Source organism: Camelina sativa, chromosome 17, assembly GCF_030686135.1.
Source record: "Camelina sativa cultivar CO46 ecotype springtype chromosome 17, ASM3068613v1".
NCBI lineage: Eukaryota > Viridiplantae > Streptophyta > Magnoliopsida > Brassicales > Brassicaceae > Camelina > Camelina sativa.
The window spans coordinates 17,939,813-17,952,727 of record NC_141896.1 but is presented as its reverse complement, the minus strand read 5'-3'; the positions used below and the strand labels follow the sequence as shown (position 1 = coordinate 17,952,727).

The 12,915-nt window shown below is 44.8% G+C and overlaps 1 protein-coding gene across 1 annotated transcript; it reads right to left on the bottom strand.

Moving 5' to 3' along the window:
• Positions 1-6,589: 6,589 nt before the first annotated feature.
• On the bottom strand, positions 6,590-7,985 carry LOC147923954 (uncharacterized). The gene is made up of 2 exons (XM_087496580.1): positions 7,153-7,985; positions 6,590-7,022 (listed from the first exon to the last, which is right to left on the bottom strand). Exons 1-2 carry the CDS (start codon positions 7,983-7,985, stop codon positions 6,590-6,592), a joined length of 1,266 nt encoding a protein of 421 aa, XP_087352706.1.
• Positions 7,986-12,915: the final 4,930 nt, after the last annotated feature.

The window sequence follows — 12,915 nt, the reverse complement described above, 5'->3', positions numbered from 1 at the left end:
AGACTCGATTTGGTTCTTTTAATGCCTACCCTTCTGTCTATCAACTAAAAAATATCATTACTATGCAGTGTAACTAAACTAACTATATGCATACAAGTCTTATTTCTTCAAAAATGAACAGAGCTGGATCAAGTGACTGACCTTTGAAAGCGTCCAGTTGCCTGAGAAATAACTTTTTGGTACTTTCTCATGCCAGGAGCTCACAACCTGAATAGGGTGGCCCTCGATTTCACCAACATCTAGGTACCATGGATCTGCAAAACGAAGGAACAAAGGAAGAATATAGGTATCTATTGTCAACGGAGAGGTGCCACAAATCTGGCTCTTCACATAATAAACATTCAGGGTGAGACAAGTAAAAAAAAAAAGACAAACAAAAACCTTTTGTAGCTTGGTATAGGTAGAACGTGGATTCTGCTAATTCAGGACGTAGTGGATAGTACTTCATTGTCGGATGTATCATTTGATGATCTAGTAGATACCTGAACAAATTTTTGTTCAGCGTCCTTTAGTCCAAACAGAAAACTTTAAAATGACAGAGAACTCAAGATCCAAGTAGGAAGCCAACTAAGGAAAGACAATTAAAAACATACCTCTCAGGCAATACACCAAACTTCTCCCATACATGGAAAAACTCGCGGTGCGTTGAATTTGCAGCTGCAATATCTCCAGCGAGAACCTAGTAGCAAAAACTTAAGCATGAGAATCAGCAGATCCCCTTTTCAACTGTTTTTGTATGAAATTTAAAGAATCCATTCATTCATTATACCTGTAGACCGGGCCAAAACGCCTGAAGACTTGTGAGCTGCCAATAAGTTGGTTTCCCACTCCACATATTAGCTTCATGGTACCTAAACCAGATAAATAAACTCATTACTACATCGAGCAATTTTCAGTTTGAGCATTATAGAAGTCGTAGTGTCATATAAAAGAGAGTGTGGAAGTACATTTTTCCAGGCTAGTATATTATTACCAAAGCCCCTGTATGAAGTACTTTTGAGATGCCAGAACTAAACATTTGCCAGTAGTCTTCTTTTCCAAAAAGAATATAAGCCTTCAAGAGGTATTCATAGAAAGAGTCAACCCCTTTAGAAGACCAGAAATAAAATTACACATTAGAGATTGAAGAGCCAAGGCACAAATTCATTCCGCACATAAAAGTAAAATGATTTTGCAGCCATCTCTTAGGGAAAAAGACAAAGAATTGCTACTAGATTCCCTCTGAAAATGAACAACATACCAGCTCCAATGCTGGAGGAGTACTCCAGCCATTCCCCAGTTACCACTATAGAAAGGAAGGCTTGATTCTATTATTGAGATTGTTTACAATATATATAGTATTTACATCAGAGGGAATTAGGTATTCCAGAATTACTACACTATCCTTTCCTTATATACTCTACATGCCCCCTCAAGACGGAGGGAGTTGACGAACTCCAATCTTGCGTGATAGATGTGTGAAGCGGTGACGAGGCAGCGGCTTAGTTAGAGCGTCGGCAAGTTGGTCATGTGTGGAGACGTGGGACACACGGAGAGCTCCCGTTTTGACATTATCCCTAATGAAATGATAGTCCAATGCTAGATGTTTCATCCTTGAGTGAAAAACAGAATTGGCACAAAGATATGTAGCACCGAGATTATCACAGTAGATGACCGGCGTAATATGGAGCTTGACTCCAAGTTCCTTGAGCAGGGAACAGACCCATAAGACTTCGTACGCAGTGTTTGCAACAGCACGATACTCGGCTTCAGTCGAGGATCGAGCTACCCCCTTTTGTTTCTTGGATGACCACGCAATTGGGGAGGAGCCAAGGTAAAGGATATAGGCGTTTGTGGAGATAAAATCATCTCGATCTCCCGCCCAGTCAGCATCGGAGAAGGCGTGCAGAACTAAAGGCGAGTTGGACTGAAGAAAGATACCATGAGAGGAGGTACCAGCAAGATATCGAAGAACCCTCTTTGCTGCTTGCCAATGTAGATCAGTTGGCTTATGCATAAATTGAGATAGCTTAATCACGGCATACGCTATGTCTGGCCGTGTAAAGGCTAAGTATTGGAGACTGCCAATCACTTTCCGGTACTCAAATGGATCCGTGAGACAAGTGCCGGAGTGAAGGGAAAGCTTGGGATTGCTTGCCATGGGGGTAATGACCGGTTTAGATTCAGACATCTTCGTCTTGCACAACAAGTCAATAATATACTTACGCTGCATCAGATGGAGACCATTGGAAGTTCGTGTCGCCTCAATACCAAGAAAATAAGCCAAGTTTGTGGGATCTTTCAACGAGAAGCGGTTTGAGAGAGTTTGATGAAGTCACCTACCCATTCAGAGTTACTGCCAGTGATGATAATATCATCCACATAAACAAGACAATACAGAACATGGGAACCTTGATTGTAAATAAACACCGATGTATCCGCAAGTGAGTTCAAGAACCCCAAAGAACATAGAAACTTTTTCAACTCTTCATACCAGGCACGTGGAGCCTGTTTCAGCCCATAGAGAGCCTTGTTAAACCGGCAGACATGATGAGGGCGATCAGGGTCGACAAATCCAGGAGGTTGAGTTACATAAACTTCATCAGTTAGAGTCCTTTGTAGAAAAGCATTATTAACATCTGTTGGGACTAGAAACAACAATTAGAAGAACAGGTTCGTGAAATAAGATATGGGCAGACTTTCGGTACAAATCGACTTAAAGCTATAAAGAACAACGAAATGGACTTTTGTATTGACTTTTTCTATTGAATTGCTCTGAGCTTGAATACATGTATCTTAATCGTTTACATCGATCCCTTATTTAAACCAAACTTTTGGGCGAGATCTTCCTCGAACGTCCGCCTACAATCTCGCCCCCGAATCTCGGCTCCACCATCCCGACTTCTCCTCCGACTTGACTTCGTCCTCTGATTCGGGCTCCTCTTCGTGGGCCTTCACCAGGCCCATTCACCTAGTTCTCTCCTTCGTTTTAGTGGGCCTATCAGGTGGGCCTCAGATCGGCGAAACCCAACACCAACAATTGCCCCCCAGCCTTTTAACCTGATTTCGGAGAAGTTGAAAGGCGGATATCCAAAGGATCTTGCGTGTCGCTTTGGTTTCGCGATCCTCCTCGGGGACAGCTCAATGAATCTTGGCTTCCGAGATCTTCGTGATGATTACCCCTCTCTCCTAAAATCCAACGGTGGAGACGAAAGGTTTGAACGGTCCAGATCGACGCCATTATGACTTATAAGACATCAATCACACATCTCGTCATAACCGCGCGCTCATCCACTACTTCAAGGTATTTTCTCTCTTCTTTCCTCTTCCGCTTAATCGCTTCCGAGATTTAATTTCTAGATTCACTAGCTCTGTTATTTCACGTTTCCTGCTTAGACTAGTCGATTTCGTAGCAGTTTTTTTTTTTCTTTTTCTTTAAAAAGAATTCTTACTATGGCCCCGCTTGAACTCTGGGGAAATCATATCCCGCCAATCACGTCGGCCAAACACCTTGCCGATCTCCGCCAAAAACACGGAGTACCTCCGAACGTGGAGATGATACTTCGTTCTGGCGACCCTTTTTCCCCAGAGATCATTCCGCCGGGTTCCTGCTGTGCGTACACCACGTACTTCGAGAGGTGTGGGCTCATCTTCCCCATCCCGAGTATCGTCTTTCGAATCCTCCAACGCCTCCGAATGGCCTTTCCCCAGATGTGCCTGAACTTTGTTCGACACGTCATGGGGGCGTATGTCAGAGGCCGCGAACTCGGGCTCGAACTCGGGGTAGACGATATCCTCCGATTATACCTCATCAAACACAATTCCGGGTTTCCAGGAAATTCTACACTTGTCGTCGCCGCGGCCCAGAGATAATTCAGGCGCTTCCGGGGAAGGACGACCGGTGGAGGGAAAAGTATTTCTACTTCCGGATCACTCCCGCGTTGGTGGGAGATTACAACTTCGCTCGCCTCCCAACCCAATGGGCCGCCTGCGTTGGTCAGAGTGACCCCTTAGTTTCTAGTCGTCGTTCATCGCTCCCATGACTGCGGTATCTTAGTTACCGTACTAACGACTTTGCTGTTTTCCTTTTGTCGCATGGCAGATTCGGAAGAACCTCCGAGAACATCGGCATTCCAAGAATTGACTGAAAGGTTGCGAGCAGGTGAGGTGAGGTGGAGCTCATTCACGCGATCTCGTATAATAGCAGCCCTCAACGCCCCGCTAATTCGAGACGTTACAGCTCCGACCCCGACGCCCCTTGCACATCAAGCGAGGAGCGGAGAAGCGGATAACTCCCCCGTTCGTAGAGGTAAAAACTCTTCATTCTCCTCTCCTTATTATTATTATTATTTTTTTTTAAGTTATGCACGAAAAGAATAACTCAAACTCTGTTCATCTTTGCACGCCCAGATTTCTTAAGTTCTTCTTCAACTTCCACCCCACCACGCGCTATGGTTAGGAAGCCGTCACTCCGCGAACTCAGGGAGCAATCGCAGCAACCCCGGAGGGTTCGAGGCGGAGATGTTGATGCCGCATTGGCCAATGCTCTTCACACCGTTCAACCCGCACCACCTCGGGTTGTCAGTGAGGAGGTCAACCAAACCCCCGCGATTCCAGCCGGTCCCTCTGGTCGCGAAAGAGGTCATGCTCGTCAGCTCGCAGTCAACCCATGGCGGGCCGTCCCCGATGCCCAAAAGGGCCTGTACTGACAACCCTCGAGCCCCCGAGGTGAGGACCCGTGAGAGCCGGGGGAGTCATCCCGCGGGAGGTAACCCGGAGGCCTCTGCTGGAGATCCGGTTGTCTCCGGAAACGGGTCGTCATCGAGCCATCCGTTCCACTAGAGGTTCGCCCATTCCCGCGATTCCCCGGCGGTGGATGACCACCTTGGAATGGCGACCCTCTTCCGACACTTGAAGGCCGCCAACTCCCAGGTCCCGCTGGTGAAGGACCTTGCTGAAAAAGAGGCGTACATCGAAGCGATGGCGGCTCATGCAAAGGTAAGCCGTGCTCGTTTGCTCGGGTCGCTTGTTGTTATTACTTTTTGTTTGCAAATAAAAGTGTCCTTAACTGACTTTGGTTTTACTTATGTTTGGTTATAGTCCGCGGCTGCTGACAACAAACTGGTGGCGCTTTACGAGCGACGGTTGAGGGACTCCCCGCAAGCAGCGGAACTTGAGAACGCGAAGAGGGTGGTCCATGAGCTCACCACATCTCTCAAAGCCGCGCAAGAGAGGGAGGGAGTCTCTAGTAACAAGGTCGCAAGTCTGGAGGACGAGATCGCGTCCCTGAGGAGTGTTCAAGACAGACTCCTTTCCGTCGAAGCTGACCTCACTTCCGCCAAGGACCCTCATGCAATGGCGGCAAGAGACGGGGACCTCTTGAAGACAGAGAACCGGTGGCTGAAGGAGAAAGCGTCGATCAACAGTATGCAGAGGCCACTCGTCGGGCGGTTCGAGAGGCCAAGGAACGGATGTCTCAAGATTACCGGGCGGTGCTGGATTCCGTGAAGAGCAAATGGGAGCGAAAGAAGGAACAGGCCGCAGTTGAGAGCGACCTCGCGGAGATCGAGTCCAACCTCCTTTTGATCAAGCAGATCGACGAGGGGAGGACGTCGATCGCGGAGGAAGTGCAGGTTCTCGAGACCCAACGGGTGGTCCTCGCGGTCAGATCCACCTCCTTGGCGGTCTCGACTTTTCGGTAGGCAAGTTGGACCTTCCGCAGATTTTGGAGGACTCGGTCGCGCCTATGGAAGTTGATGAGTCCCGCGTGGCCTGGATGAGCATGGGAGTAATGCGAGCGTCGCGAAGGATCCGGAGACCGGAACGGAGGAAGAAGACGTTTGATCTGTAGCGTCTTTATTTTATTTCATGTTTAAGATTTGCTTCGTGCCCGAAAGGGATTTTAAACACTTTTGTTCTGAGTTGCCCGGGGGGGCTTTAACCCAAAACTTCTTTTTTCTTTTTGAATCAATTGCCTGAGGAGGCATTTAAACCCTTTTTATTATCATTTCTCGTTGTCTCTGACATTCGCCTCGGGCTTACTTAACACGTGCAAATTCCGGTATGCACTTGGGGCACACGGGTTTCTTTTAAGGCTGCCATCCGGATGGCGGAGAATGTTTTCAAGATGCTCATTCTGTGAACTCTGAAGAGTTTATTATTAGTTTGTTTTTCGGGCGCAGAGTTCTTAGAGGCTTTCCAAGTTGGGTAGCGAGATCATATCTGTTCCCGCGTAAGGTCGTGAAGCGTGGGCCGTTTGCTAGAGCTGAGTTGACCTTATTTTTGATTAGGTGTTCGAAAAGGTTCGAAGTGACCTAAGCTGGGTAGCAAGGATGTGCGAGATCAGCGTGTGACGTATTAGGGCGTTTTTGCTGTGAATGTGTTTGTTTTTTGGGGTGATTTCGCCTAACTGTGTGATCGGTGAGAGTTACTGAAAGTTGATGTGATGTATTAATAGTGAATCAAATCGTGGTGGAAAATTCGTGTTTTATTAGAACGGACTTGCGGAATGAATCAAGTTGGGAAGGTGGCTGCGCTCGGGATATTGAGCTGCCTACGTACCCCGTAAAGGGATCAAGCCAGATCGTAGTTCGGTTATTATTAATACTTCTTAGAAGTATTTCTTGAGATTCATGACATTCCAAGGGCGGAGCTCGGCTTTACCGTTTCTTTCGTCTACGAGGCGATATACGCCATTGCGAACAACCTCGGTGATGCGGAAGGGTCCTTCCCATTTGGTTCCCATTTTGCCGGCATTCTTCTCTTTTCTATGATCGAACATTCGACGGAGCACTCGATCTCCCACGGCGAAATGCCGAGGTCGGATCTTCGAGTTATAGAAGCGGGCGACTGCGTTCTGGTAAATTTGAGCTCGCACGTAAGCTTGTTCTCTTTTCTCGTTGATGGCGGCGAGGTTGTCTCGTAGTGCTTCGTTATTCTCCTCCTCGTTCTCGGGGGAAACGGCTCGGCGGATACTGCCTATGGTAATTTCTGCCGGTATCACGGCCTCGATCCCGTAAGCCAAGGAGTGGACCTTCGTGGGCCTCTTTCATGATGCTAAGGGTCTCGTTCCCGTGTACGCATCTGAGGTATGGTCCGGAAATACATCGTTTGTACAACTCCTCATCGATGATGCAGAACCTCGCGCTCTGAGCTTTGAGCTTACGCGCTTACCACCGGTCTTGTGGTGCGGTTCCGCTTGTGATATATTCGCGAATTGGGACTCGCCAGTCGATTTCGGGTTCCGTCTCTTGCTCGTCTTCGGCGATAAGATCGTCTAGGAGCTCATCGTCCCGATCGGGTGCTTGGTCGGCTTCTTCTGGGTCGGGACCGGTTCCGGCTTCGACCTGGTTAATGCTTTGAGCCTTAACAGGTATAGAAATACTCGGTTGATCTATTCCTTCGACGGGTATGATTTGTTTTACCAAGGGGTCGGAGGTGGAGGCCAGCGCGGCGAGGGCGTCGGCGGCCGAGTTCTCTCCCCGAGGGATTTTGGTGAGTTCAAATGTCGAGAACTGAGCGGCCATTGACCGAACGATTTCAAGATAAGCGCCCATCCGTTCACAATTCGTGTCGTAGTTCCCATGGAACTGTCCGGTTACGACCTGCGAGTCGCTGTATGCAGCGAGCTCTTTGACTCCCACACCTAAAGCCAGCCGGAGTCCGGCTATTAGGGCCTCGTACTCAGCCTCGTTGTTCGAGGCTGCAAACCCGAGTCGGAAGGACTGTTCCATTATTTTGTTAGTCGGGGATACGAGTCGGATTCCGATCCCGCACCCCTGCCTGGATGACGATCTGTCCGCGTATAGCGACCATCTCTCGGAGACGTTTTCGGTATTTTCGTTGGTCGCGGCGAGCTCGATGACAAAATCGGCAAGGACTTGCGCCTTAGCACAGGTGCGTGGTCGGTATTCGATATCGTACTCACTGAGTTCTATGGCCCATTTGGCTAGTCTACCGGACTGGCTGGGACTATGAAGGATGGTGCGAATGGGTTGGGACGTCATTACCACGATCGTATGTGACTGGAAATAAGGGCGCAGTTTGCAAGCCGATATTACGACTGCTAATCGTTTACATCGATCCCTTATTTAAACCAAACTTATGGGCGAGATCTTCCTCGAACGTCCGCCTACAATCTCGCCCCCGAATCTCGGCTCCACCATCCCGACTTCTCCTCTGACTTGACTTCGTCCTCTGATTCGGGCTCCTCTTCGTGGGCCTTCACCAGGCCCATTCACCTGGTTCTCTCCTTCGTTTTAGTGGGCCTATCAGGTGGGCCTCAGATCGGCGAAACCCAACACCAACAACATCCAACTGTTTAATCAACCAAGAGCGAGAGACAACAAGTTGAAGTACAAGGCGAATAGTGAGAGACTTCATCACCGGACTAAATGTCGCTGAGTAATCAACTCCGTACTGCTGATTGAATCCACGAGCCACCAACCGTGCCTTATACCTGTCAAGCATACCATTGGGCAAATATTTGATTGTCCAATGGTATGCTTGACAAGTGACGGCGGTTGTGGAACAATGGGAATTGTGGAGACACGGTTTGGGACGGAGAAAGATGTGGGATCGGGTGCAGTTGGTGTGGGGAGAATATGAGAGAAGGGAAATGTGTTTTCGATGAACTGGACATGCCGAGAGATATAAATCCGCCCTGATTGACGATCGAGACAAAGGTAAGCACTCTGCGTCAAGGAATAGGCAAGAAACACACTCCTGAGATCGCGGCTCCAACTTGTGATTGGCATACGGTCTAAGCCAAGGAAAACACGAACACCCAAAAATTCTGAGTTTGAGATAGTTGGGAGCTTGTTGAAACAACTTGAAGTATGGCGACACATATTGAAGAACCGAACTCGGGAGACGATTGATAAGGTACACTACAGTGGAAAAATCATACGTCCAATATGATGTCGGAATCGAACCCTGATGAAGCAACGTGAGCCCCATCTCAACTATATGCCGATGTTTTCGTTCGGCCAAGCCATTGTGTTCCAGCGTATGAGGAGGTGTCGTTAAATGTGATATGCCATGGCTCGCAAGAAACGGACGAAGGGCAATGAACTCACCACCGTTGTCTGTGTATAACGTCTGGAGCTTTGTTTGAAATCGATTCTCCACAAGTGCCTTGAAAGCGATGAACATTTCCTTGACTTGAGATTTTTGACGTAAAGGATAAAACCAGGTATAGCGGGTATGGTGATCCACAAGAATCAGATAGTATTTGAAATTATCAACTGAAATTATGGGAGAGGTCCGAACATCTGAGTAGACATATTCAAGGGGAGAGTGAGAAGTAATAGTGTTTGATGAAAAAGGAAGTTTATGACTCTTATTAGTCAGAAAATGTGAACAAGGAACAAGTGTTTGAGAAGAATTTGAAACAGGAATCGAAAACTTTGAAATAATAGACTGTAAAATCGGTGCAGCTGGATGTCCAAGACGTGAATGCCAGGAGGAAAGAGATGTTTTTGGGGTGGTAGAGGCGAAGAGGGAAATGGTATTGTTGGACAACAGCGGCCACTCGTACAATCCGTTTTTAGTTCTCCCTTGGAGTAACCGGGCCCCCGTTCTGAGATCCTTCACCTGAAAGTGGGCAGGAAACAATTCCACAGACACCTAGTTAGTATTGCATAATTGGTAAACTAAGATGAGATTTTTATGAAGATTGGGAATATAAAGAATATTATTCAAAGCAAGCGGTCTAGATAGGGTAGGAAAAGTTGATGAACCAGTGTGAGAGATTGGAATGGTGGAGCCATCTGCAATAGTAACCTCCTCACCACCTGTGTAGGGTTGATGAAGAGCCAGGTTACTCAAGTCAGTGGTGAGATGATGCGTCGCACCACTATCAAGAACCCAGTTGTTCGGATTGTAGGACATGGAGGCCAAATTAGCACGAGGCTGCCATGGACCAGCGTCAGGTGAGTATGGACTCGGGGAGAAGGACAGACCAGACCGCTGAAGTTGAGAACAACGCCTCGCACTATGACCAAAAATTCCACAAATTTGACACTTGCCTTGATACCCACGGGATTGGTTGGAGTGAGATTGTTGATGGTGGGACGAGTGACGATTACCACGGTAAGAACCTCGCTGATTGCCACGAAAGGGAGCAGAGTTGGGATGGCGAGAATTGTTTTGGTGTTGTTGAGAAGGACGGTACGTAACCACATTCGCAGAGATGGGAGCAATAGAGGATGACGACGCCAGAGTCTGAAGTTTGACTTCAAAGTTCAGAAGCTTTTCATGAACTTCCGTGATGGAGGGGGTCGTGTCACGGGCTTGAATCTGATCAACAGCTTGTCGGTATTCTTCCGGCAGACCATCCACAATGAAGTCGATCTGATCCTCATGATCAAAAGGTTTTCCAAGAAGCGAGAGCTGATCAAACCGAGTCACAAACCCTTGAACATAATCATCAATCAACTTAGTTCCCTTCTTCCAGTGTTTCACCTGAGTTCGCAACTGTTGGACGTGACCACGACCCGGATTTGCATACGTGTCAGAGAGTTTGGCCCAGATCTGAGCCGAGATTGATGCTGCGGAGAGTATCGGTTGCACCGAAACAGAGATAGCGCCAAGAATAGCACTGTAAATAAGTTGATCTTGTCTTTGCCAGATCAAGTAGTCAGGATTAGGAGTAGACACACCATCGACCATCTTCGTGAGAGGCGGAGCCTGTGTGGATCCATCGAGATATCCCGCAAGAGCATAACCGTTGAGCAGAGCATACACTTGTCTGCTCCACATGAGGAAATTCGACGCCGTGAGCTTAGTGACATTAGACATGTTAACACTCAGGAGAGTGGAGTTGTTAGGAACAACAGCAACAGTCTCAGAAGCCATTACAAAGAAGAGAGGAGAAGAAGAAAACTTGAACGAGAAGAAAGATGAGAGAGCGGCGTGTAAAAAAAAAGAAAATATATATTTAGGTTTAGGTATCGCTTATAGCTCTGATACCATATAGAAATGAAGGCTTGATTCTATTATTGAGATTGTTTACAATATATATAGTATGTACATCAGAGGGAATTAGGTATTCAAGAATTACTACACTATCCTTTCCTTATATACTCTACAACCACATCCAGAGTCGTCCCAAGCAGATCTAATGAACTTCGCATCCTCCACAGCTGACGAAGCGCACGTAATGCAGCTGATTCAAACCTAGGGTCACCAGTGAGCCGTGACAGTGCTCCCATTTCAAGAATGAGAGAACCTGACGTGTAAAATGTATATTCCTTTCTGCTCCAGTCTTCAGCATCTGTTACAATCATGACCAAAATGGCCTTGGCTATTATGCTGATATGAAACAAAACACTAGATATAACCCTTCTTTCATTTTTATTCTGTGGCCATTGTTTTGAGATCCTCTTTTCATGTTTTTTCTGCAAGGACCAACACTGCAAACTTGGTAAATCAATGACTGATTTTGCAGGTGGTATGCTAACTTGGTACATGCTCTTTGGTCCGGAAAGGAAGATAGCAAATATGAGTCATAGAAGCATATGGGCTTAAATACCATATAGTTGCTACTTGCTAGAATCTGCATCAAGAGACGTTTTCTTTTTGCACGATCTATGGTGAACTAAAATCACATAATTTTCTATGTCAATAAGTATAGGTGATAGGTCTTAGAATCTCTATATTAATAAAAGAGAAGTAAAAAAAGAATTTGGGTCGATTCAAAATTTGAAAATTACCCGAAATTAACCAAATTTGGATTCAGGTAGAAATATATGTTTCCTTCATAATGGGTTATCGGGTTAGAATCTGAAAATGTATTTAAATTAAACATTTTTTTTTAAAACCATATTAATTAGTTTCCTATTATTTAGGAAACCCACATATATATAGATATGTATATATTTTTTTTAAATAAAATCATATTTTTTATTTAGAAAATAGCATATTTCTTATATGACTAAAGTTATTAATAACTAATTAAGAAAAATGTAAATTTTACTACGAAATATTTTAATTAAAATCTTTAATTTTTTTATAAGAGAATAATTTAAAAAACAAATTTTAAGAAGTTACAAAAATAATATTAAGTTTGTTATATAATCATCTCTGTAATTCTAATAAAGTACATAATAATGATAAAAACTAGGTTTATCAAAAAAATACTTTGTTAATACTAAAGTTTTTTGGTGTTTGTGATATTTTTTGAAGAAAAATATTAAAGTGTGGTATTTTTAGGAAAAACTAATGATGTAATATTTTGAGGAATTCATCGTTATAATATTTGATTCAAAACAACAAAAAATAAATATTATTTCAAGAAAATACAAAAAAAAAAAATCTAAAAGGCATAGAGCGGATGCCAACATAGTGACTATTAGTGTATAGAAGTACCATTGTACTAAAACTACACAAGTCTGAAGGCATATATATTACAAATTGTAAACTAGATACAATTCTAAAAGAAAATGTTATTTTTTTCCTATAATTTAGGCATACTTTATTGGTATGATGTATTTCATGGAAGATTTTTTACAAACAATTTAACCTTTTTTCTCTCAAAAATGTTACAAATACTATAAATTTTTAATTATAATTTTTTTTCAGTTCATAACCACAACGACGCAGAAACTTTAAATCATTATTGAAATTGACTTTTGCCATATATTGACATAACACAAAGAATAACTTTATTGACAATACTTTATCATATTGCCAAACCTTAAGTTTGCCACAACAATTTTGTGTATCTCATATACGACAGCTATTCCACCACGGCCTCGTTTTATTTGTTTTTTTTTAAATTACATAAATACGGATGCTAATACTATGAAAACCCATAAATTTGTTGAGAACGTGATCTATGATCATCTTTTGGATGATCCGAGAATCCGAGATGTACATGCATGTCTCATTTTTACCTCATAGTTCATTATCATTACAGAGATTTTGAATAAAAAC

Excerpts from the sequence above, each read along its gene's own strand:
- LOC147923954 (XM_087496580.1), bottom strand. The coding sequence starts at position 7,985 with ATGACGTCCCAACCCATTCGCACCATCCTTCATAGTCCCAGCCAGTCC. Across the intron at positions 7,023-7,152 it reads ACCGCACCACAAGACCGGTG|GCCCACGAAGGTCCACTCCT; the intron begins GTAAGCGCGTAA and ends ATCATGAAAGAG.